Source organism: Rhinolophus sinicus, linkage group LG04 (assembly GCF_036562045.2).
Source record: "Rhinolophus sinicus isolate RSC01 linkage group LG04, ASM3656204v1, whole genome shotgun sequence".
Taxonomy (NCBI): Eukaryota; Metazoa; Chordata; class Mammalia; order Chiroptera; family Rhinolophidae; genus Rhinolophus; species Rhinolophus sinicus.
The window spans coordinates 143,733,836-143,761,109 of record NC_133754.1 but is presented as its reverse complement, the minus strand read 5'-3'; the positions used below and the strand labels follow the sequence as shown (position 1 = coordinate 143,761,109).

The 27,274-nt window shown below is 36.6% G+C and overlaps 1 protein-coding gene across 4 annotated transcripts in view; it reads left to right on the top strand.

The window, feature by feature from the left end:
- CEMIP2 (cell migration inducing hyaluronidase 2) overlaps nucleotides 1-27,274 on the top strand; it is a 70,723-nt gene that overhangs the window by 34,716 nt on the left and 8,733 nt on the right. For 3 of the 4 annotated variants that reach the window (XM_019730812.2, XM_019730821.2, XM_019730841.2), the window contains exons 11-20: nucleotides 2,826-2,954; nucleotides 5,264-5,352; nucleotides 9,763-9,894; nucleotides 11,019-11,054; nucleotides 12,084-12,239; nucleotides 15,757-15,934; nucleotides 18,051-18,266; nucleotides 19,893-20,101; nucleotides 23,140-23,322; nucleotides 25,586-25,805. In XM_019730812.2, coding sequence (XP_019586371.2) covers nucleotides 2,826-2,954; nucleotides 5,264-5,352; nucleotides 9,763-9,894; nucleotides 11,019-11,054; nucleotides 12,084-12,239; nucleotides 15,757-15,934; nucleotides 18,051-18,266; nucleotides 19,893-20,101; nucleotides 23,140-23,322; nucleotides 25,586-25,805 — 1,548 coding nt within the window. The remainder of the gene's footprint in view (nucleotides 1-2,825; nucleotides 2,955-5,263; nucleotides 5,353-9,762; nucleotides 9,895-11,018; nucleotides 11,055-12,083; nucleotides 12,240-15,756; nucleotides 15,935-18,050; nucleotides 18,267-19,892; nucleotides 20,102-23,139; nucleotides 23,323-25,585; nucleotides 25,806-27,274) is intronic. The other variant, XM_074330562.1, reaches the window with a different exon arrangement.

Sequence of the window (27,274 nt, the reverse complement as noted above, 5' to 3'; positions counted from 1 at the left end):
CCTGAGACCTCGGCATTAGGAGCACGGTGCTCCAACCACCTGAGCCACTGGGTCGGCCTGCATCATGAATTTTATTGAGTCAACTCATTAAAATTTAGCTCAACTTACCATTTTTAAATTTTCAACTTGTTTAACTGGTGCCCATCAAATGGATAATAGAAAATATATATCAATATTAAATACCACATTGTAAAAATCAGAAGAAAGATGTGACCATAACCAAAGTTAAAGAATTATGCATTGTCCCAATAAAATGATCTTGTCTGTGTAAAAGAAATCATTTATGCCACTTAGTATCTTTGAGTACAGTAAGATAGATGCCAAATGGAAGAAAAGAGATGGGATAATCTTTAGGGTTATGTTACTTTCAGAATATATTAATGTGTAAATGTACAGTCTTTCTGGCTTCTTATATTTAAGCAGGAGTGCCTGAATAACAGAGCATTTCAGTTTTTAGTGTTGATGAACAAAGAAAGCTTTAACTTTCCTTTATGGGAATGGATTATTCTGTAGAATACTATGACAATTGTCACTCTGGTCAAGGGGCACCTCCTTTTGTTAAATGCAGGAATCATACACACCTGGGGATGTTATCTCCATGGGAAAGCGGCTGAACTCAACTGTGTACCTTAAATTAACTGTGTGCCTTGAATTGTTTTACAAACACAAGAATAACTTAAAAAGAAAACGAATGCACTATTTTTGGATGGCAGAAATGTCCCCTGGATAAGCTAGGAAAAAGTTTACATTTATAATTGCGTGTGATTTAAAACTGCTGATTTATAATATAAGCATGAATCTTTAGATACTATACTATTATGACTATATCTGTGCTAAATATTCATATTTCTACATCATGGCTATTAAGATTTTAAAAAGGAAAGAAATACCTAGCATTGTTTTCCAGGGTGAAGTAAAAGACTAGTTGAAGGGAGTATTTCTTTGAGGTAAATAGAAGACAGGCATTACTAGGTGATGGTGAAATTTACATCTGTGATTTTCGTTAAAAACATAAAACATGAAATTCTTATTTGACAGGGTAGATACCTAGACATTTAATCATTTCTGATTTCCATTCATTCATTTTTTATCAAATATTTGTCAAGCCCAAGTGGGGTTTATGTTGAGAGCTTTTAATTGAAAGGTGAGTTTTTGGGTAAAGATGACCAAGAAGGTGATGAACAATCTTACCCCAGGATCATCTTCTGATCTATGTTACATTACAAATGACCAGCCAGAGCAGAGATTCATTTTAGCTGTTTTCAGAAGTCATGGGGTGAAGATCAAAGCAAATTATAAATAGTCCATGAAAATGGTAAAGTGAGATTGCCAGCAACCCGTACTGGGGCTCATGTGAGAAAAAAAGATAGCAGGTCTCTAGCTTCCTCATCTCATGCATGGTCTTCCTTTTCATTCAGTGAGTTCTTTCTTTTCTCTGTAGAAAAACTGTTCCAGTAATGTTTTGGCAAGGGTGTTCTTCCCAAAGTCAGTCAAACCCCTTCGACTTGTACCTTTCCACTGCCTTTTACAAAGTACCCTTTACCTGTGTTGACACCGCAGTGTTTAACAGGAAACAGCTGCTATCCCTTTGCCCTCCTTCCTCCACCTCCATCCCCAAACTGCATTATATCTTGGGAGGGTTCACTCTTCTCAGTTTCTAGGGCTATGGTATGGAGCCTTCTCCACAACCCCTCAAGTCTTTTTCCGTGGTCTGTTTTGTGTTCCAAAGAGCAGGGGTAGCACACACACTTTTCAGAGTAGTTTATTTTTTTTTTTTAAACCCATCTATAAACTTACAGAAAAATGCTAACTATTACATTCATTTTGGTGGGTAGGATATATATACTTTTCAAATTCATCTCTCCTCCATGCTCCCAAAAGACTTCTTGTTACAGCGAATATAGTACTTATTACATGTATTGTGTTTTAGTTCTGTCTGTATTTCCCATTAAACTATGAATACTTTGAGAATAGTCTTCCTGTACACGTGGCACACAGTGGGCACTAAATAAATGTTTGCCAAATTTGAACGAATACCATACTTTTGGACTATCTGTTTAAGTTTTAACAACCTGTTTAATCAAAGCTCCATCACGTGAAGTGTCCTTCACCTGGGGCTGGTTTTCAATTAAATTGTAAAATAAAAAATAGTCACAGGGATTAAAAACATTTAGTTTTGACTTTTACGTATTATTTTGAGTGTGAAAACATTTCAAATCGTTCTGCTCCTGTTAATACTGAAATTGAACAGACAGGATCCACATTGAGACAGCATCCTGATTCATGCGTGTGGTGGTTTTTTTCCCTTGGCAAAAATTTGCCTCAGGACAGGAAGGGCATTGGAGTTGTTTGAAAGAAGTCAGTGAGCTCTGCAGGTCAGCGGATAGTTGTTTAATAGGTATGACTCATCTATTGATCAGGTTTGGAGGTAAACAGAAAAAAACCCCGTATTGCTAAAAAGCTGTGCTATCCCGGTCACATGGGACAGAGGAACGTTCGTGTGGTTCTAATTCTGCATACCTTTTTGAAGTAGATAATAATGGGAACGTTATTTTGAAAATAAATTTTGCTGTCAGCCAGGTATTTCTATCTTTTGTCCAACCCTGCAAGCAAAATTAAGTTTGCTGTTTGGAAAAGCATGATGCAATTGCTTTGAGAGTGCGAGATGAGTACCCAACTTTTTACAGTCAATCCCTAACCTGAAACAATGAGTAGTTCATGTTAACAAGATTAAACTTGCCTGTGAAGAGCTTAGTTTATGAGTGAGTTTCATAGAGTGGCTTTAGAAAAGGAGGCTTTTAATGACCTTGGCTTTTTAATTATAGGATGCTGGAATATGGTATTTATTCCACAAGGAACCTACTGGGGAATCCAGTGGATTGCAGCTCTTAACGAAACCAGAACTTACTCCATTGGGTATATTTTATAACAACAGAGTCCATTCAAGTTTTAAGGTAGGTTTGTGAGTTTTAACAATCAGTGCGTATGATTTACAGGGTAAAGGATAGACTACTGTGATTCCAACTGAGCAGTGCCAGTGTTAGGGAGATCTTGTTACCAGAGAAAATAGTTTATGATTAAAAAGAGCAGACTCCTAACCCTTCCGTGTTCAAGATGTACATATAGCTTTCTGTTTATACACACACAGAAATATACACTCACACACATGCACATGCGATCTGAATAATTGTAATAATGGACTTGATTCATGAGTCCTCATCCTTGCTCTCCCTCCCTCTCACCTTTTTCCAATCTGTTCTATTATTACATGTTTCTAGGGATGTACACATTAGGTAATGTGCTTCTGAGGATTGAAAAGCATATTTTCTCTCTGTGCTGATAAAGTGTCCTATGGGCATTTAATACTAATTATGTAAATAGTGAAATATTGTGTAAGAATATTTGACCTAATTTAAAATGATACAGGTCAAGTAAAGGAAAGGCCATTTAGAAGGTCTAATTTCCGTGGTACCTTGGCCCTCATCCCTCACCCCCCTGGTGATAAATACATCTGGTTCATTTTGTGCTTACAAGGCACTTTGATATTTTCATTATATGATTCAATGTCCAGAGTCTTTACTTTGATGTGATTGATCCACATCAAAGTTCAATTAATACTTTCCGTTTATGATACTCACAGGATCCTTTAAAAACCTAGAGTTGTTATAATTTGAAGACCTTAGAATCACTTGATGATGTCTTGAGAGAGAAAAAAACTTTACACAGAATTATGATTTTGTGAGCTGACTAGCTGATTAAGAATAATTATTGAAAGTAGCATTTCAGAGAGGAAATCTGCAAATTTTTTTATGATAGGTGGTATAAAAAACTTCATTCTAATTAGACCATGTGGACATGTAGTTATCTGCTCTATTAATTGTAAGCATGTTAGATGTAAATAGTGAATGGAGGATTAGGTTTTAATTTGTTAAATTTGGGACTGACTATTCAGATACTTGAAAGCCAAAGGAAATTGAATGCTTGGAGTCCTCGGTGAGGAACTTGTCATTTTTCATATGAGTTATAAATGTACAAACACTGACCTCTATCTGTGGTTTCAGTTGCTTATGCCTCTCAAATCTAGTCCAGGTCAATTACACCTACCTGACTGCCTCTGATTACCCTTTGGATGTCTCAGGGACACATAAATAAAATGTGTTCCAAATTAAAATCCTTAGTTTTTATCACAAGACCCATTCCCATATCTATTTCACTGAATGAAACCACTAGCCACCTAATTGCCAAAACTAGAAATATATGAACCTTTTTTGCTCCCTCTACCTCACTCTTAGACATTTTATTAATTACTAAATGGTATCAATACTAAAAAGAATTCTCACTCTCTCCATTTCCCGTTACTACTGCCACAAGGCTAGGACATTCTTCTGTCTCTTCTGGGTTACTGCAGTTGTCTCCTTATTTCTTACCTCTTTCTTTGTCCCTTTCCAATCCATTATCTATCTCGTAGATAGAGTATTCTTCCTTAAGATGCAGTTGATTACATTATCTTTATTAAAAGTCCCATTGTCTGGATCCATTAGCGTATCAACTCTGCATCATGTGGCATTTGCTTCTATTTCTCCTTCCTTGCCTTTCCTCCCTCCATATATTTCCTGTCAGTCCATCTAAAATATTTTTTGTTCTCGATGTTCCATACTCTTTCTCATCCCCAGACTTTTTGAACAAATGATTCCCTTGAGGTCTTTCCTCTAGATTCTTCAACTGCTTCCCATCTACTTCCTGCCCTTCATCCTCAACCTGTTCTTTTGTGTAGTTAATTCCTCCCCATCCTTCAAATTTCAGCTTTCAGATGTCACTTCTCTTAGGAGACATTCCCTGAATCATGTCACTCCCACCTTTGCCAGAGGTCTCATCTCGATGTCTTTCTTATGTGCTGCCAAAGCATCATTTACTTTCTTTATTCTATGCTTATCATACTGGATTGTAATTGTTTCTTCAGTTGCATGACTTCCTGCTAGTTTGTTCAGTAACAGCAAAGACCATATTTTTCTTGTTAATGTGTCATGCTTGGTGCCTACCACAAGGTAGGCACTACATGAATATTTACAAGTGACCTAATGAGTAAAATGATAAAAATATCCAGGAAAATAGCTGTTTTCATGATACCTTTGCTTTGCTGTTTATTTCTTCCCCCTCTTTTTTGGTCAGGCATGATAAGCTCAAACTTATTTTCATGAGTCATTATATATAGAGATGTAACTTGGGATTCATATTTATTTCAGTCCATTGTTATATTTTCCAGGCTGGCTTATTTATTGACAAAGGAGTCAAAACAACCAAAGCCAGTGATGCTGACCCACGGGAATACCTCTGTTTGGATAACAGTGCAAGGTAGAGCTGGTCCTTTTAAATCACACTCAAGCTATATCTTGCCAAAGCACAACTTTCTGAGTTAGTTAAGCTATTGTACTCGTCTCTCCAGTAACACATTTAAAATGAAGTTTTCAAAGCTTGTAGGAGAGTTTTGGGAAAACATTTATTCTCTATTCTAGGCCCTGTGGCTGGGCTTTTAAATATTATTGAGATACCACAGAAGTTAATGCTTTCCCCTTTTCACAGTTGTAAATTGATGTTAGCATTGCAGAAAGAGAAAGAAAAAGAGAGATCATGTTGAAAAAGGGTCCACATTTGGCCTACGTAGAATATGGTTCATTGAAAAACAAGTTAAGCTAAAATGTTTTAGTGTAATCCCCGAAAACCCAAGCATATAGACTTCATTGTTAGTGGTAAAACTGGAACATTGCACTAATTCTATTTCAAAAGGAAAGGTCTCAAACTTGATGATTGAGCTAGTTCTGGTGTTGTCATTTGTAGTCTCAGATTCACCTCATAGTTGGGCTTTATGTTACTCTCCTGTGTAACCACAGACTGTGGTTGGGATATGGACCAGCATTTCAACTGAGTTCTTTTATGTGATATATATGAGCCAAAGGAAATAAAAATGTCTTCAATGGAAATAAGAATTTCTGGAAAAGATGGCAACTTAAAGTCATATTCAGTAGGAACTGCGTGCATGTTATTTTTCCATACTTCACGTTGATTAACCAATTTACAGAGATGAAAGGGCACTAGATTTAGTGGAGTCTGTTGATAGACATTTAAGAAAAGGATGCCAAGTTTGATTATTCACAAGGGAATAAAGTAGGAACCACACTGTCCATCAGTGAGTCAGTTTAGGTATGAGGCAGGATCCTTGTGACACAGTAATAAGTCAAGAGGTCAGGAAAACTGGGGAAAGTATAGTTAGTAAAATTACTCGTCAAGATTCCTTAAAGGTCAGCCTGAAATATTTTAAAGCAATGATCAGACAGCGTTTGAGAAGCTGTGAAACTGGGCATTATTAAATAAAGCATGAGGTACTGGACACCTAACAGCTGAGCAAGACAAAATGGAAAACTAGAGGAGATAAACAAGATGAAAAAGGAGCATAGAGATGGTAAATTAAGAACCAAGAAAAGAATATTATTTGACAAAACAAAGAAATCTTTGCTAGGTGGTTGCTGCTACTTTTTTTAGTTTTAAAGAGTTCATTATACCTGGTAGTACTAGTAATGTGTACTTTGCTAAGTTAGTATTAACAGAAAAATACTTAAGCAATAAAATTGGCTCTCTTCCCTGCCTTAAAAAATTATGTGTATGTATATGAATGGATGGATGAGAAAATATGTTTCAGCATCCATTGATATATTAATTAGACTTGACAATAAAACAATTTATCCGGAATGGCCTAAGAAGTTTTTTTACCAGGTGTGTATATGATATTATGATAATAGAAATTTTTCCTTTGCTCTCTATTATTTACTTACCGGTTTATAAATGCATACGTATTGGTAAGTAATTAGACTCTATTTGGAAGTTGTTATTGAAAAGAACCGATTATAGAAGACAGTAACAAGACATTTGGCAGCTGGTGTATACATTTAATTTTGTTTGACCTGATGTATACCATGTTTCCCTGAAAATAAAACCTAGCCAAACCATCAGCTCTTAATGTGTCTTTTGGAGCAAAAATTAAGATAAGACCTGGTCTTATAGTATGTTATATAAGACCGGGTCTTATATTAAAAATAAGATCTGGTATTATATTATATTATATTATATTATGCCTGGTCTTATATAAGACCCGGTCTTATATTAAAATAAGACCTGATATTATATTATTATATAATATATAATATAATATAATATAATATAATATAATATAAAATACTATAATATATTATAATGTAATATTATATTATATTATATTATAAAGACCTAGTCTTATATTAAAATAAGACCAGGTCTTATATTAATTTTTTCTCCAAAAGCCTCATTTGAGCTGATGGTCTGGCTAGGTCTTATTTTCGGGGAAACATGGTAGAACATGCCCATATGCATTCATGCAGTCTAGACGTGAGTAAAAATGATAAAACTGTAACAAGTAAGTAATAAGTCAGCCAATGAATTAAACATTAGGCCCATGGGATACAGAAGATAACTCAGTCTGTTCATTACGGAGAAGTTGACTCAACAGTTAATCAGATGAGCCTTTCCTTGCGTCTTCAAGATGTGAAATTACAGGAATCCAAAGATGGGAAATTTTAACTCAAGAAAGTTCTTGGTTTGCGTTTGGGAAATTTCATCTAAACGTGAAAAAGCAATGAGAATCAGCTAGCACATTTAAAGCAGAGAACAGTTAAAGGTGGGGTTTGGAAAGATGCTGAAAGCTCATAAATGAGGATGATGAGAAACTGCGAAAATTAACTGTATTTTTTGCACACCAAGTGGGGATGAGGATGGAAATAAAGAGTATCTAAGCAAGTGGTCAACAATTGATTTATATGGATAGGAATTTCAGAAAAAAGGAGATGACTGTAACAGAGAATTAAAAGTTGCTTTATTGGTACTTATTTTTCTGGCTTTCATTTAGAACATTGTGTAGTTTCTTTTCCAGAACTCTTCCATCTGCTTGATATTATATAATGATGACAAAGCTGTTTGGCAGCAACAACAATGCCAGAAGAGTGGGTGATGGCTCAGAGTCAGATTTTTTACCCGTTAAGTTAGAGCTATTTAGTGTAAGGAGTTATATACACAACCTAAGGGTGACTATAACCCTTTCCACATTGGTCTCTTCACAGTCCAATCTCTACAGTCCTTTCATCAAGTAGCAGCTAGTGACCAGTTTAAAAAAAAATTTAAATCTGGTCATCACTTCCCTGATTCTATGTTACCAATGACTTTCCATCACATCTATCTATCTATCCATCCATCCATCCATCCATCCATCCATCCATCCATCCAATCCACCCACTTTATTGAAGTGTGACTAAAATATAAAAAGTTGTGCATATGTAATGTATATAACTCACTGAGTTTGGGCATAAGTACACACCCATGAAACCATCATTACCATCAAGGCCATAGACATATATCCATCATCTCCCAAAGTTTCCTCCCACCTCTGTTGTTATCATTTTTAAATTAAAAAAAAACTTTATTTTTATTTTTTGTGGTAAGAACACTTTTACCATAAAATCTATTCTTTTAGCAAATTTAAGTATAAAGTATTGCTAGCCATAGACACTATGCTGTATAGTAGATCTCTAGAATTTATCTCGCATAACTAAAACTATGTACCTTTTGACTGTCACCTTCCCAGTTTTTCCCCCAATCTCAGGCAACCACCATTCCACTTTCTGCTTTTCCCACTGCATTTAGAATATCTTTGCTTGGCACATGACTGCCTCTCTAGCCTCTCTGAGCCCTTGCTTCTTACTCTCCAGCCAAATTGCTGGTTGTTTTGTACACGTGCCACATGCACTCATGTCTAAGGACCTTTGCACTTGCTGTTCTCTGTGCATCACTTCTTCTCTCATCATACACATTTAGTGAGCACCTACTGTGTGTCAGCAACGGTAGAAGTAGCATTTGTATAAATAATATTTCTTGTTTATATGATTGATAAGCTCAACCTGGTGAATTGGTTTTTGAAAAGCTGTCTAGATTTTTCCTCCCCCACCTCTTCCTCAGCTTTGTAAGATTAAGATAGCAATGATCTTATTTTTAAATAGGTGGCCTTATGGAATTATTTATTTGAGTTATTGTAGTGGACAGTTTTTGATACCAACTTTTTTGACCTTTTCATTAATGTCCTTGTAAGTGTTTTAGAAGGAAGAGAAAGCAAAGATAAAATTCAGTCTTTATCATTAACAAGTTAATTAAATATAGTCTATTTTAAATTTAGGCCTTTTGAAGATATTAAACCCAGTTTTATCTCTATATCTAAGACATTTCACCAGCACACAACTCAAATAATACTTCAGTTTAAATATACGTATGTTGAAATATGTGATTAATTTATTCAGTAAGTTTATATTAGTATCATGGAGTTTAAGAATTTGTGAAAACATGCCAGATTTCCTGGTCTGAGGTTTTTGTTTAAAACAAAGTGATTTTAGTGTTTAGAATGTTCTGCAGTTTCCATCCTATAATATTAGTTGATGTAAAAAACATAACTAAAATGATATGAAAGCATTTCTCTGTAAACTTATGTAAATAAATGTAATTGTTTTTTCCAATATTTGAAATACAAATAATTGAATTGTGTCTTAAGGCTTTTTTTTTTTGGTGGGAGGTGATTGGTCAAATTTAAATCCTGCTTTTTGACACTTAAGCTTACAATTGTAAATAACTGACTTCCATTGCTTTTTTATTAGTTTTTAAAAAAAATATCGTTTTTTTCCCCCCAACCCCAAGGTTTCGGCCTCATCAGGATGGTGACCCTGAAAAGCCACGTGTTGCTGCTTTAATTGACAGACTGATTGCTTTTAAAAATAATGACCATGGAGCTTGGGTCAGAGGGGGAGACATTGTCGTTCAGAATTCAGCGTGGGTATTCTCTACAAAGCTATTATCTGATGACACTGATGTACCTTCTTTTTTGTTTTTTTTTAAGGCTATTTTGAAAAACCTGGTAGACTGAAAGTACAGGAGTGATTTCTGGAATGATATTATTGTTACTAACAGACAGGGCAAACTCAGAGGAAGTATGCTAGCATTAACAGACTGCAAATGTTTGGAATTGTCTCATTCATCTGCTTTTATTGGAACTGAACTTGTCTAGTGACATGAGAGTTTTTTGATGAGATTGAACAGAAACCGAGAATTTTACTTTATATAACAAGCATGGTCTAGGTCAGAGAGCTAAATAAAGATTTTGAAACTACCTGAAATTTTTTCCTTCCTCTTGGAAACTCAAAGATTTTTTGATGCTCTTTCACTGCCATTCAAAATAAAAGTTGTGAATTCTACCTTAATAAGTTTGTTGACTTATGTCTTAACATGACTTGAGGCAGTAAGCATCTCATTTTTCCCCCCATTTGTATAATTTTAGGAGAAGCCTGGTCTATGTTGATTGAGCTAGGATTTGGTGTTCCAGAGGCTAGAAAACCGTTTTTTTCCCCCTGGCCAGCAGTTACAGTAGCTTCTTGGCATTTTAACATCATCTCTTCCTTTTATCATGTAAAAAAAAACTGATACTAAAATAAATCTGTAGAAATAGCTTGGGTACTAATGTTGAAAAGTTTTGAAGTGACTACCATGAACCGTTTTTAAAAATAATTATAAAAATAGTAATTGTAGCTAACAGTTCTGCTTACTATGTGCCAGGCATTGTTCTATGGTTGAAATTAATTAGTATGTTTAATGCACTTAAGTATTCTATGAGGAAGATTATATTATTATTTCACTTTATAGGTAAGAAAACTGAGAGAAAGGTTGAGTAATTTGCCCAAGGCCACATAGCTAGAACTGGCAAAGCTGAGATTTCCACCAGGTGTCTTCACTGTGGAGTCTGTGTTTTTAGTTATTGGGAAGTGAAACTCTTTGTGGTCTTGGAGAGTAAACGTTATTGGAACCTCCTGGATTTCATGACAATTAAATAGTGAGAGAATTACCTCCTCTTATGTGATGTGGTACATTAAAATGTTCCCTCATTCTCTTTTCTCTTACAGATTTGCAGATAATGGAATAGGACTGACCTTTGCCAGGTTTGTAATTACTTTAAAAACACTTCTCTGATTATTTGAAGGTGTAGGTAAAATAACCCTTGATTTTTATTTATTTATTTTTTTGGATAACACAAGAATGTTAAATCTTTTATCAGCATTAAAAAATGATGCCTCAGGTGGTTAGAGTGCGAGCTCTCAACAACAAGGTTGCCAGTTCAATTCCCTCATGGGATGGTGGGCTGCAACCCCTGCAACTAAAGATTGAAAACGGTGACTGGACTTGGAGCTGAGCTGTGCCCTCCACAACTAGATTGAAGGACAGCAAATTGGAACTGATGGGCCCTGGAAAAAACACACTGTGCCCCAATATTACCCAATCGAAATAAAAAAATACACGATTTCTAATACCACTAAATGGCCAAAAATACATTTTTAAGTGATTAATTGAATTCATACCAAAGTGGTAGGTTATTAATATAGATGGAATTCCACAGAAAGGTAGACCTAACATGTTTTTGCTTAGAAGAAAACACTTGAACATTAGATTAAAGATCTTAAAAAGTATGGGAATAAAGAGAAAGGGAATAAAAATTGGGAGCAGATTAAATATTTTCTGTTTTAGAAGCTGGTCAAATTTCTCAATGGTCTTTAAGAACTGAACTTTTTATGTTATATGTTTTTTCCAGATAAGTTATTCTTATCTAAAACATGGTTTAACCTATCTTAAATATGGTTTTCATCTAACTGTTCTATTCAGAGCAAGTTTATTCTCTTCCCACTGTGCATTATTGTCCTTTGAGACTAAACTAATTAGTTGTTGCTGCTAAATTAAATTTCCTTTGTTTAAATCTAATTTACAAACCACTAATTTACAGTACAGCTAATTTGTATTAATTTATAAGAGGTATGTTCACAGTTTAGACACACTTTTTAATGACTCAATAATACGTATTAGTAAAAGCTACAGGCTGCTTTGAAATTTTTTTGGCTGTTTGAGTTACAGCTTGTTTGAGGGTCAATTTAAATTTCCTGGAGATGTGTGGTTAATGATTATTCTTATTTTGGCAGTGATGGAAGCTTCCCAAGTGATGAAGGTTCCAGCCAGGAGGTATCTGAATCTCTCTTTGTTGGGGAGAGCAGAAATTATGGCTTTCAGGGTGGTCAGAACAAGTATGGAGGCCTTGGAGGAATAGACCAGAAGCCTCGGACATTACCCAGGAACAGGTAAGCATTGCTTTAGCAGTGGAGTTTAAATTTAAACAATAAATGAAAACCTAATCTTTCTGGCAGTTTCTGTAATCATCCTGGATGGATTGGTTGCTACTGTGACACTTTTCCTACCTTATCTTATTACAATTATTATTGTTATCACTGTTACTATTTGTATATCATCCTCTGGAATTCTAAAGCATTAAGTAAACACTTTATCATTATCAATTTCATAACGAAGGAAACTATGAGGTATGATCAAACAATATGGTAAATATTTAAATAAAAAAAATTATTACAGTAAAATACACATTGCCATTAATCCCCCTCAAAATACTCCCCTTCACTTTGAACACACTTATCCCTTTGTTCTTGCCACTTTCTGAAGCAGTTCTGGAAATCCTCTTTTGTGAGTGTCTTTAGTTGCACTGTCATGGCTGCCTCAATGTCCTGACTCATTTCGACTTTGGGGAAGAGCTAGAAGTTGCATGATGCCAGATCCAGTGAATAAAGTAGATGAGGACACATCGTAATGTTTTTATTTGACAGAAATTACCATACCAGAAGTGATGTGTGACATGGAGCATTGTCATGATGGAGGATGATTTACGGCATGCTTTAAAATACACCTTCTGTCAACCGTAGCTCACACCTAACTGACTGCACCGAACAAGTTGAAACTTGTCACACACTGTTACTAAGGTTCGATGTGCCCCTTCCCGTATGGAAGAAATCAGCTTTTCTGTTGGATGGAACTCGGCAGCAGCATTCACTGTATATTTTGATCAGAACGGAAAGGCTGTGTCACACATCACTTCTGGTATGGCAATTTCTGTCGAATAAAAGCATAACGGTTTGTCCTCATTCACTGGATCTGGCACCGTACTTCTGGCTCTTCCCCAAAGTCAAAATGACCATGAAAGGTAAACATTTTGAATCGATTCAGGACATCAAGGCAGCCACGACAGCACAACTAAAGACTCTCTCGAAAGAGGACTTCCAGAGCTGCTTCAGGAAGTGGCAAGAATGATGTGGTAAGTGTGTTCAAAGCAAGGAGGAGTATTCTGAGGGGGATTAATGGCAATGTGTCTTTTACTATAATAATTTTTTTTAATTTAAACATTCACCATGTTTTGTGATCACACCTCATTTCTTGTTTCTTGTTTCTTGTTTCTTTTTTTCCTTTTCTTTTTTTTTTTAAAGGAGGGTGCAGCTCACCCTGTGGGGATTGAACCAGCAACCTTGGTGCTACCAGCACCATACTGTAACCAACTGAGCCAACTGGCCACCCCTTGTTTCTCATTTCTTGTATAAGACCTTCAAAGCTCATGATTTTTTTTTCTTTCTTTCTTGAGCCACAGAAAATTGCCAGACTGTAAACTATGACATTAGGTCAGTTTTCCCTCAATTTGTGATGTTGGTTTTCAGAAATAGCCACTGGAAAGAGGAAATTACCTATTGAAAAGAGTCCTAGAAAATAAGAGTTGACAGAGGCTAAAGCTGACTCAAAACCTAACCACGGCTGTATAATTAACAGTGTTTCAGATGTTGAAGGAGGTACAGGGGTAGACTTTTGGCATGTTTTCTGTCAAAATAATCAGTCATTAAAATAGCACTTAGCACTAGAAAGTTTCTTCAGAGCTTTTAGGGAACTGTTAACTAATTAATCCATACCTCTGTTCTGAGACAGTTTGGAGCTGTTCTCATGTTACTTGTGAGAAAACCAGGTAGAGAAAAACCAGTGTTCTAAAGGCCATGCCTCAGAGCCAATGAAGGAATTGATCAAGCACCCTTAGAGTTATATGTTCTATCTGGACATTGGAGGGTGGGGCAAACAGACTGTTAGCTTTGACAGCCAAGGGTGAGTGTTGGCAGAAGAGCTTTAAGTAGCTTCTGGCCAAGGATGACCTAGCCTTGGCTCCACTCCACCTGTGCTTGTTTTTGGGAACTAGTGAATGTCATTATATGCTATGCGCTCTGTAAAACTCCTGTGAGACCATGGAAGCCACTAGGAAACTTTATGGAATTTTAATAGCAAACATTTATTAAATGCTTATGATGTATCAGGCGCTGTTCTCAGTACTTTATTCTTCACTTAATCCTCACAAAGCCCAATGAGGTAGCTACTGTCATCATCCCGTTTTATAAATAATAAAAGTAGCTGAGGTGGGATTCAGACACTGTTAGTGCTATGCTTTTCACAATTAGGCTATAGCTGCCTCTTCTGATGTGTAGATTAAAGAAAAGTAGCTGTATTGGTTGGGATACGGGCTGCGTTATGATGGCGGCCAATTGAATTTCATTCTTTTTATTTTACACTGGCTTCCAGTATTATTTCAAAATGCTTATTGCTTCTTTGCTGAGGAGGATTTTCCAAAACAAAGATTCCTCATTGGTTAGTGGATCCAGTTTTTATTTTACTATATTTGTACAACCTTTTTTTATGGGAGAGAACTATTTTTGGATATATACTTAGAAACACCATATTTCCCCCAAAATAAGACCTAGCCAGACAGTCAGCTCTAATGTGTCTTTGGGAGCAAAAATTAATATGAGACATGGTCTTATTTTACTATAAGACCAGGTATAATATAATATGATATGATATAATATAATATAATATATATAATATAGTGTAGTGTAATGTAATATAATATAATATAATACCAGGTCTTATATTAATTTTTGCTCCAAAAGACTCATTAGAGCTGAATGTCTGCCTAGGTCTTATTTTCGGGGAAACAGGGTACATGAATACGATTAGATTTTTAACTAGGCTACTTGATTTTCTTGCTAGCATATGTGCTTTTATTATAAAACACTGCCAAGTTGTAAACTAATTAGTTGCTGTAGAAATCCTCTGCAATGCCATCAAAGAATTTAATAGGGGAGAAACCTAAGGGATCCAGAGTATTATGGGTTTTGTGTGTTAATTATGGTGAGTAATATATGATTAAAGAGTTTGTGTTTGAACAGAAAGGAAGAAAATGACTAAAACTAATTTCTCAATTTAGCTAGCCCCTTTGACATACTAAGCCTTGAGGAATTACACTTTTATACTTTTAAATGTATCATTTCACCTCATTGCTATCATTTAGTGGCTTAAAAGGAGATTCTTTCTGTTTAAGCACAGATTCATCTTTTGTTCTCATGCTAGAGGCTTTGCAATCAAAACTAAAGTATATGAGTTACCAAAAGAGTCTTAGGTGATTAAAGGAAGCAAAAGTCACCTGTTCAGAGAGGCATCCATTCTATCCAAAATGACCCGTCTGTCTTACCCAGTCTATTGTGTAGTACTATGTCTTGTTGTCTCCATAGAACTTTCTGTAATTATCTTTTCTTTTTCTATTTGCCTTCCCCACCATACTGTATGTTTTATTTGATCAGGGATCTTGTCTTCGTTACCCTGTATTCTAGCATGGTGATTAGTGCATACCGGATATTCAACAGTATTTATAAAGCAAATATGTAAGTGAAGTGCTATTAAGGGGAGGGGCCCATGTGCATTAAACAAAATCTTGTCTTTTCACAGGACATTCCCAATTAGAGGCTTTCAGATTTATGATGGGCCAATTCATCTTACCAGGTGCACTTTCAAAAAATATGTGCCAACTCCAGATAGGTACACCAGCGCTATCGGCTTCCTTATGAAGAATTCCTGGCAGATAACCCCCAGGAATAATATCTCCCTCGTGAAGTTTGGTCCACATGTAAGTATGTTCTTATGGTTCAGACATAGTGATTGTGGTTGGAGAAGAAGGGATAAGACATTCCCAAACACAAAAACACAAACAAAGGGTTTGTACCTAAGTCTTTATGACTAGGAGGAGAAAAACATGCGAAAGCAACTCCTGATTCCATGTACCCTGTCCAGGGATTGGGATTGTAGAAAACTCTACAACAAGAGGACATATGATTTGGGGAAATTTATTGTAATAATCCTCAAAGACATTTGTGTTCTGCCTGGTATTTTACTTGCCTGGGGTCTATTCTTTCGAGGAACTAGAGGATAAAAAGTTGGGAAAGAAGGGGAATACTGGGGTGGTGTGAAACAAATTGTGTTATTTCTAATAGAAACTGTTGGAAAGTTTTTATGAAGATTGCAAATAATATTTAGAAATAATTGTTTACAGTGCAGTAGCCCATAGAAATAGTTTTCTTAGTAGTTTCATCAGTACCTTCTGTACCCCTAATAAAAAGGACAGTCTCTTTACTTCCCCATCTTGCCATTTCCAAGGTGACAGTGACATAGAGAGACTGAGTCTCAGACCGTCCCTCTCCTTGCTTCCACAGGTAGCGACACCTAGAAAGTGACTCATAGTTCTCTCATTCACGTCCACAGGCGAACTCTGTTTGCCCAGTTTAAAACAACTTGGAATATTTTACCAGAGTTTATATCTGTTTTCCTAAAATAGCCAGAGCATGGAACAGAGGCACAGGTGCAAATTGGAATGTCAGCTTAGGTAGCTGGTTCTCTTTCAGGCCACATGACTGCAGAGGGAGAGGAAGGGGGCACACTAATAGATAGCTTCCCACATAAATAAATAAGGTGCGTTTTGGATCAGTTCTCTAGTATGGAGGTTGCCTTATTGCCTACAGGACCTCTCCATGCATTGAGTTTAGTGACCACTGACATGGTCATACTGAAAGTCAGTTTGTTAGATGTTGCGTTTGTTGTAGAATTCTAGAATTCTAACAACCTAAGAGAATCTATGTTGTTTACTAGTAAGTTTGGTGGTTCATCAGCTTGGAGTTCCTTATGATGGTGACGCTCTGGGAATAGTTCATAAAGGGAACAGTTTGCCAAATTTGTTCTGCCTAAAAAGGTGGAAAATATGCCCTAAACTTCTCTTATATATAACCAGAGGAGGTACAAGGGAAAAGAGATAAAGTCTAGAACTAAGAACCCAGTACCACTTGTCCCAAATATCACTGATTTTCCATTGAGTTGCTGATCATTTAGATGTTCAATTGATTTTAAAACATCCTGGGGTGATGAGTGCATAAGAGCATTATAGAGGTGGATCTGTGTGGCTGGAGTAACATTAACATTAGTGATTTACTACTAATCAGCAGCTAAAGACTATAAAACATGTCATGCTGCAGCCTGCTTTGCAGCTGTGTGCTGTGTGTTCTATAAAGGCTTTAAATGAACTCTCCCTGACATGCAAGTTATTGAGTTGGGCTTGGTTGGTGTTGGGGAGAGGGAAAGTGACATGCACTTTTCAGCAGATTCTGGTGAGTTCAGTGGTTACCCAACCATATATCAAGAAAACACTTAAACTGTGTTTCAGTTTGGAACTGTATTTATTTTTTGTTTGGAGGAGTCATATGAACAAGTAGCTAAAGCATCAAGAGTGAAGTAAAATGATTAACTAGTTTGCAATGTAGAACTTCTGGTAGATTTTTATTTAATTGAGGTAGACTTTGCCTAGAGGGAAATGCACAGATCTGAAGTGTAAAGTTTATAATTAACAAATATGGGTGACTGCTTAGTTCCCCTTCCCACACTCTTCTAATTTCTCTTGCCACAGATTAGTTTTGTCTGGAGAGCAGATAATGGATTTTAAGTATAAAAAAAGGAAAACACCAAAGATGAAGTTCAACACTTGTTATTTGAACTCCACAAGGCTTTGGGAATTTTTTTTCCACAATCATGTCAATGAATTGAGAACTTTGATTGACTGGGTGGCATAGTCGATGGTTATGAACTCAGCACTGTTTTAACCTTAAAGCAGTTGGAATGGCTTTCGGGGATGTTTGCAGGGGATGCTGAGATAGCAGGAGTCCTCATTTTGTTGTGTCCTTGTTTTTCACTGCTGTCAGGTCTCTCTGAATGTCTTTTTTGGAAAGCCTGGCCCCTGGTTTGAAGATTGTGAGCTGGATGGTGATAAGAATTCCATATTTCACGACGTTGATGGCTCTGTGACAGGATACAAGGATGCTTATGTGGGAAGAATTGACAACTACCTGATCCGCCATCCAAACTGTGTAAATATTACCAAGTGGAACGCAGTGGTGTGCAGTGGGAACTATGCCCAGGTAAGCCATATGCATTATGCTGCCTTCTTCCCCACCAGCTCCTGACACTGCTTCTGTGAGGACGACTCCTCAGCTCTTCAGTATGATTGATTCTTTCCAAAGCACGATTTTCTTCAGGAAAAAAAGCAAAAGACAAAATTAATTAGGAACCGTGGTCTCACAGAATTTTATTTAAAGCTCCCCTACTCCTAACCAGTTTAACAAGTGGAAACATGAGTCGAAGAGAGGCAAAGAGATGATTGCACTTGGTTAAATATAGTTGGGATATATTTGGAGTGAAAACCCGTATTTCTTGAGTCTTTGGCCAGGTTTTCTTGCCACACCACTGCTGTGCATTATTTAGCTGTTTGTAAATTTCTTTTAATGGAATGTCTGCTCTTTGCTGACCCAAGGGATAAAGGTGCTCAGGAAGAAAGGTGGTACCATAAGGTTACATATGTCACCTCAAATCCTTCTTGGATTTGGAACAAGGCAGGAGAATATTTGTGTGTGTGTGTATATATATATGTATATCTCCTATTATATAGTATATATATCATACTATGTATTATACTTAACCTATATTTATATAACCTATCTTATATAAATATATAATTGTATAATAAACATTTAACTATAATATAAATATGCTTAAATAAATATATATTATATATATTAAAGTATATGTTAAATATGTATTTAAATGAAAACAGTCATCTCTCATCTCCAAATACATATTTCCTATCTCTTTATTTTAAACTTTTAAGTGGTATCAGGAGAGAAGAGTATTATATAGAAGTAGTCAAACATGAATGAGAGGTAAGAAGGTTTTCTGGCTCAAAGGTTGTATCATTGAGGAGTCAATATGGACAAAACTGTAGAAATGATCGAAAGAGAAAAATAGAAGTATTGTGGATTGAATGCAATATTCTGCAAACTTTTTAATACTTCTGGGGAAATGTGTTATGGGATACTCATTTGTTTTAGGAAATTTTTTTGAGGTTTGTTCTTTGGAAGATGCATTTGGGGAAGGTTTTGTTTTGGCAAAGCAAGGGGCTCAAATGCCACTGGAATAAATTCGGTGCTTTTACATTTGTCTCAGTTTAATATGCTTTTCCAGTTTTTGCAGAGCACTTTATACCCTCCCCCCGCCCTTCTTCTTAAGGTGAAAAATGACTTCTTGGGCTGATACAGGCCATGGAAAACTGAAAGCCAAACCTCTAAGATATTTACATTTTCCATCTCTGTTTTAGAGGATGGCCTCTCAGATTTGAGTAGAGGGTATCAGTTTTCACATTAATTTACTAATTTTTTGTATGTGTATTCTTTACATTGAGGGATTTCTTTGACAGGCCACAGAAGCCACGGAGGTTTTATATTCTGATGACTAAGCGGACCCGTGTAGTGGAAGAGATGATGATGACCTTGGCCAGCAGATTGTGTGGTCTGCTTTTACCATTGCAGTGGAAGCAGCAGGCTTCATTGTTAAGTGTGGCTTAGCATGAAGTTGGCTACTGCTCATTTAGTCTGGCACAGATCACACAATCTCTCTTTTGAAAGCAGAGACACTTGGCTTTGTGCTGGAAATGCTTGTTTAACTCTCACTTTTCATGCTCTTCCCGTTAATTCTTAATTTATTTTTTGAAGGTCTATGTGCAGACATTGAACACTCAGAGTCTGACTATGACCATCGCACGAGATGAGTATCCATCCCACCCGATGGTACTTCGGGGCACTAACCAGAAGACCACCTTTTCACAGTACCAGCCCGTGATCATGCTGGAGAAGGGCTACACCATCCACTGGAATGGGCCTGCACTGAAGACTATATTTCTATACCTCATAAACTTCAACAAGTACATTTTCATTACTGTTATTTCAAATAGTTGAGCAAGTAGGAATTTAGTGAAGAACATAATAACACATCTCCTTTGTAACAAGTAAAGAATGCTGATTTGATGTACTTTGCTCTTGTGGGGGAGGCTGCATATTTTATGTGGATGAAAATAAGAGATTATAGAAATGGAATCCTTTCATTTTAAAAGCATTTCTCTTTCTTTGTGGTCAAGTTATTATGTACAGAAAGCCATTTATCAATCGGTTTTAATAGTTTGCTGAATACTTTCATTCCCCATAGCTGGGATGGGAAGAAGTTTTATCTGGTGTTCCAACTGAGTACTTGGTTACTTGGAACATAAAAAGATTTTTGAGGCTAAGTTTAGACTTGACAGAAGAGGGTGATCTGATTGATTAATAATGTCTGCTGTGGGCAGGAGTGTAAGAGTTGTGGTATGAATGCCAGGTATTTGCCACTCCTGCCTGAAAACATCTTCCTATCCCTGGATGTCTCAGTTGTCAGTCCTAATTATATTACTTTTAATCAAAGGCTCTATTTTTACATTAATTTATGATGAGTAAGAAAAACACTTGCCCTCGAGGAGCTCACAGTATATAGGTAGAAAAAAACTTGAGTAAATCAATAAACCTGTACTATCTTTTAGTGGACAAAGGATTGAGCAACTAATGCTGCCTAAGGGAGTTGGGCCAGGCTGAGCTGAACAAGAGATAACTAAGTGATCTGTCTTGTTACAAAAGCAATAGAGTTGAGGAAGGGCTAGTTCTGTTCAGGGACTGATGGATACAGTATGTTGGGAGCATAGGGTGTGTCAGGGGAAGTGACAGGAGGTGAAACTAGAAAGGAGAGATGGGACTATTCTGAAAGGCAGAGTTAATCTATATATGTGTGATGGTTAACCCATGGGATTCCATGAAACTGCTCAGATACATGCCTGCGAAATGGAAACGGCTTATTTACCTGACTAGTCATAAAGTTCCAACTTGTCAGAACTTTGTGAAAACACACAGTTGAAATTAACACAGGTGGATGTAGAGCATGAAGGAAGTCAGTGCTAAGTAGGTTATGTCCAAGGATCGGTGAACATCAGAATGGATGCTTTCATTCTGAGACGTGAGGTCTCTGGCACATGCTCTAGACAGAAACATCGCTATTTTCCTATAACACTTGCTGCTGCTTCTCTGTGTCCTCGCTGGAGAGTCGCACCCCCACCTACCAAGTCCACCAAGCCAGAAATCCCAGGATTCATCCTTGACTCTTCCTTTTCCCTCATCTCTCCATCCCATCAGTGACCAAACACTGCTGGCTCTGTCTCTTCCGTGTTCAGATCTCTCCACGTCATTCCACCCCCACTGCTTGTGATTGAGCGCAGGCCATTATTGTCTTTTGTCTGGGTCCTACTTGGTCTCCCCACTTCCAATCCTTAGTCCATGTGGTGTCCAGGGTGAGATTTCTAAAAACCAACCTGATATTACTACTCCCATCAGTGAGCTGCAGAAAAGTCAGTGAAAGAAGCGAATGATGGTCAGAGAGGACTGAAGAGAAATATCAAAGAGGGATCAGTAATCCAAAAACTTATATCTGGCAAATTATGAATTTGAGGCGAGGTATTATACAATCCAATGGCATGTAGGATTCTGTAAGTGTCACGCATAACTTTTGAACAAATACTGAGCAAGTCAAAACGTTTTAAAGTGAAAGAAAGCTGAACCCAGAAGTTTTAAAAATCCACATGGACTTGAAGTTCAAAGTTTCCTTGTGTAATTAACTAAAAGTTTGTAAAAATTACATCATGAGCAGAGGCAAGAGGAAGAGAGGGGCAATTTAATTTTCCAAATTTAATATAATTATAGAGAGGTCATAGATTTTGTCATAGCACCTCTTCTGAAAATAGCACTTTAAAAGTTTTAAAAGCTACATGTATTCATTAAACAAAAGAAGGAAAATACAGGAAAACATAAAGAAAATTGAAATAACCTAGAATAATTTTCCTAATCAGAGTGAGGCATTATAAACATTTGTACTGTTCTCTCTCCACCCTCAAGGGTTTTCTGAGCACATAGATATATCAAAATTTATTTACTCCCTTTTCCCCATGAACACTTAGGTTGTTTTCCTGTTCCCCCCACTGCTTTGCTGTTATAAATGATACCGCAGAGAACATGCTTTTTAAATACACTTTTGGCCTTTATTTCTAATTATTTAGTGGAATTACTGGGTGAAACCTGTGGGAACAATTTTTAGGCCTTACTACATATCATTTAAAAATTCTTTAGAATGACTGAAAATTTCTGGAAATGGATAGTGGTGATGGTTGCTCAACCGTATGAATGTACTTGATGCCCATAGAGTTAAAAATGTCTAAAATGGTAAATTTTACATTATCTATATTTAACCACAATTAACAAAATGCCTCCCAAAAAGCAAATGATAAAAACAGGAACATAATTTTAGTGGTTTTTAAAAAGTATTCATTTTATGTCTAAGGACTTGAGGCAAGAAAAACCCCATGGCGATGTGGTAGTATACATCAAAAGCTTTACAAATACATATACTTTTACATCCAGAAATTTTACCGTTTGGTACTTACCCTAGTGTCATAATAAAAGATAAAAATATATTTATGAACAAAAAAATTCTTTGGAAAGATTTCACCAGTGTACATTTCCATTATCAGGCTATTAGTGTTTCTTCTATCTTAGTATACCCATGCCCAACCATCTCACTTAGTTATATTACCCACTTGTGCTAAGTACATTTTATCCAACTTCTGTTCACATTCCCCAAAGCCTGGTTGAAACCAAGAAGTTTTTGTAAGCCATATTATTGTTGGAAATATATTGATAAAATAAATGTGGGCAACATTTAAAGGTGGGTGATTGGATAGTAGGTCAGGGCTCAGGACTTTATTGTTAGTGGCTCAATACACAGCAGATACTTAAGGAGGAGAAAATCATGGCTAAAATTTACATATGCTGTAATGTTCAAAATATATTGGCTTACATGTGAATTCATTTTTAAATTTCCTCTCCTTTGTAGGAATGACTGGATTCGAGTTGGCCTCTGCTATCCACCAAACACACATTTTCAGATTACCTTTGGCTTTCTACAGCGGCATAATGCCTCGTTATCCAAAATAGAAAACTATGAGCCTGTGAATTCACTGGAAGAATTGCAGAGGAAACAGTCTGAGAGGAAATTCTATTTTGACTCCAGCATGGGGTAATTCAGTGCAACCAGTGAATGAGAGTTATTGCTATTTTGCTTTAATGGTGAAATTACTAGTTCTCCAGCCTAACTAAGAATTGACTGTGATGTGACAGCTATGTAGAAAAGCAGCTGATGTGGGTAATTCTCTGCTCATCACTATTAGAGGCTTAGAAGAGAACTCGAATGACGCATAATTATAGTTGGCAGTAGGAATTGAGTAAAGATGTTTGCCATATACCTATTAAGGCAATTTAGAGAGAGAAATTATCCTTGTCGATAAAGAACCAGTAGGCCCAATTGAACATTAAACTAATTTTTTTCCATAACAACACTTAAGATGATTATTTACTTGTGATACAGTTCATTTTTCAGTGAAAGCTTATTTTTCTCTTTAAGGCTCTCTCTCAAGTTGACCTTGAGTTTTAAAAATCACTGTATAATCATGGCATATTTGGTTTCAACTTTCTCTAGGCTGCGTCTTTCCACTTTTTAATTCTAATCCTGTTCACCTTGGGGTCCTGTTGGCTTTGTCTGCTCTTACCAGTTACAGTCTCTCAGCCTTTGGGTTATGGTAGGCTTGATCTCCTATACTCTTCCAGCAAGTAGCATGCTCCTTCAATAGCCATTCCTTAAAGTGATATGCTTACCATGTGCCATTGTCTAGGTGTCGTAAAAATACTAATGTAAATAAGCTGCATTTCTTCTGTGAATTCACAGTCCCTTGAAAGATGTGGGCATGTGAAGCAGATAATTAACGAGTGAAAGGTTTAAATGCCAAAAGTCCTAAAGTGAGATATTCAGTGTGACTTTTGAGGTAACCCATAAGTTCAGCTAGGGTAACCAGTGACATCCCAAGAGGGTGACACTGGGGTGAATTCTTGAGGAATGAGTAGGAGGAGATGGAAAAAGAGATGGGAAAAGTGTCCCTAGAATAGTGTGGATAAATGCATGGAGGCATGGAAGAACGTGGCATGGCATGTTTGGGGAAAGACAAATGTTCAGACTGGAGAGAGGGTGGTACATTTGATTGGGGGAATGAGGTTGGGTTTCAGTTAAGTGCGTTGTTAGCTTTTGAATAAGATGTAACTTATTTGCCCTCCGGCGCCCCTCCAACAGCTAGTGTGATCAGCTTAAATCTTTTCTTATCATAGTTGTCTTTGATTTTCAGTTTCTAATTAGACTTAACCTACTTGGATTGTTACTCTATAGAAGACAAAACTTCCCCATTTCCATTTGATTTTTCACAAAAATAAATGAAACACCTAAATTTTTAAGGACAGTCTGGCGATCACAAATTAATGATAAAATATGTAAAAATACAGGAAATATTTCATCATCTGGATATTTCTAGACTCTCTTGGCCTTTGAGGTTCTAATTCTTTTTAATTCTGTTCTTTTTAATGATTTTAATGATAGGCCAAAGACCCATGCCTATTCAGATCTGGGTCTTTCCTTATGTATATATATTAAAATTATTGGATGTGGAGACAATGGCTAATTTTTACCTATAATTGCTACTTTGCATTGTTCATTGACCTCATATTAAAATGTGAATTCTTGATCTTCAGTAATCAATCACATTTGATCAAATCCTTTAGAATTTTGACTTCCTTTAGTTTAGGACTAGGTTTGTTGACAGATGTTGGATGGCTGCCTGGAAGTTACTTTTCCATTCATCTTGGCAGCAGGAGGATAATGCAGAGTCAGTGGGACTGCTCATTTCATTTTATTTTGGCCAAAGTACAGACAGAAGGACCCCAGGCTCATCTGCTCTTAGTAAACACCACAGGCATTGATTTGAGACTATATCTTGGTCTTAGCCAAATAAATTACAGTTGCTGTTTTTATTATTTTTTGTGCCTTAATCCAAATGATCTGTAAGCCAAAAACAAAACAAAACACAACCCCCCCCCCAAAAAAAAACATGCTAATTTACTGAATCAACGCAAGTATAAAGTTTTCCAAGGAATTCTTTAGCCAAGACAAATTCCATCCTCCCAAATCACCTACTGAACTAATTGAAACCAGAAATCAACTTTGGTATCTTCTAGAAGGACTGAATCAGGTTATCAAGATATTTTCTAAAGCAGTATTGCATTTGACTCAGGACCCTAAGAGGATAGAAAGGAAACAACTTTATTAGCTTTGTAATTTATTTTTCTTTTAAGGAAATGTTACTTTATTGGAGCAATATCCCTTTTGGCCCTGAGTTGATTGAGGAATTTTTGTGAGTTTTTGAGTCTAATACCCAGTGGATTGGTTTCTGTTTTTGCAGGCTGCTATTTTTGTATCTCAAAGCCCAAGGCCACAGGGATGGCCACAGTTACTGTTCATCTCAGGGATGCGAACGAGTCAAGATCCAGGCAACAACAGACTCAAAAGCCATCAGTAACTGCATGGCCAAAGCATATCCCCGGTATTACAGAAAGCCGTCAGCCCTCAAGCGGATGCCAGCCATGCTCAAGGGACTCTGTCAAGGCTGTGGGACCCGTCAGGTAAACGAGGAAGAAAAGTGGGCTGTGGCCTGAGAAAAAGTCAAAAGATTTCTTTGCAATAGATGCGTTTTTCTTTGAAACAGCTCTGTTGCCAGTGTATAAACATTGCATGGTTTCTCCTGAATTTTGGCCCATTCTAGGATGTGGTGCTAATAAGAAGTAAACTAATCCAAATTATAATAAAAATACTTTCCCCTGTGATGTATCAGTTGACCCTAGATGACTGGATTTATTGGTTATCTCCTTTCTCAAATGTGATTCTGTTGCAGTATCGCTACTGGGTTTACATGTCAGTGGTGTAGAAAAATACTTTGTTTTATTGACAGTGGGAAATTTCTCTTCTGAAAATGCAATCATATGGAAATTGTTTCCTGTTTTTTAAAGCGTAAAGCCACTCAATTTTGAAGCATATGCTATTATATTTACTGTAGTTAAAAATACAGATTGACTTTGGCTAGAAGTGAAATGCTTCTCCTGACATATTCTTAATTAGATGGTCTCCTTCTGGATTTTGGAAAAAACATGGCAATGAAAATAAATAAAAAACATGAGCTAAAATCAGGCCTGGGCTCCCCCAAATTCAGCTATAGATCCTACAATACTCAGTCAAAATCCAAGAATTTTATATGTGTATTGACAAGCTGGTTGTAAAATTTGTGTGGAAAATAAAGGACTTAGAATAGTCTAAATAAATAAGTAAGTAAGTAAGTAAGTAATAAAAAATCAGGCCTTGGTTCCATACGAAGTCAGATCAATTCCAAGTGAAAAACAATTATCGAATTAATACTACCCTAATTAATATTTAATCTTTATACAAACAAATGTGGTTAAGGGGAAATGCTCCTCAAAGTGTGATCCGCCGACCATCAGCGACAGCATTTCCTGGGCGCTTGTGAGATATTGGAATTCTCTGGCGCCTTCCCAGTCCTGCTCAGTGCTGGGCGTGGGACCCAGCAGCCTGTGCTTTAACAAGCCCTGCGAGAGATGCAGATATATGTCCACATTTGAGTTTCACTGGACGGGGATTTTTTTTAAAAGCAAGAATTGTCAAACAAATACATACTGCCTATTAATATGGAGGAAACCTCTAAATCTTTCTTAATCATTCTAAGTGATTTTAGAAAACAATAAGTTCGTCTTCCATTGCAACAGTTCTTTATTTCTAATTTATCTCATCTGTTCCCACTGGTGGCAGTAGGGCAGGGAGAGGAAGATGGATTTATGCTTCCTATTATGATATATGATAAATAGCATCACCCAAGTTGCTATCACAGTTTTGGTCTGACATGCCTGTGCCATCTCTATTCTTCAATTCAACTAAAACCCAAAACACAAAAACAAAAAACCATGTACATGAAGTTGATCTGCGTCCGTGCCTGTCCCATGTAGTTTCGATCGTTAAAGTGACATTTTTAGATAATCTTTCTAGGGAAGTAAATTCTCCAGTCTAATTCTCAAGCTGACTTTGT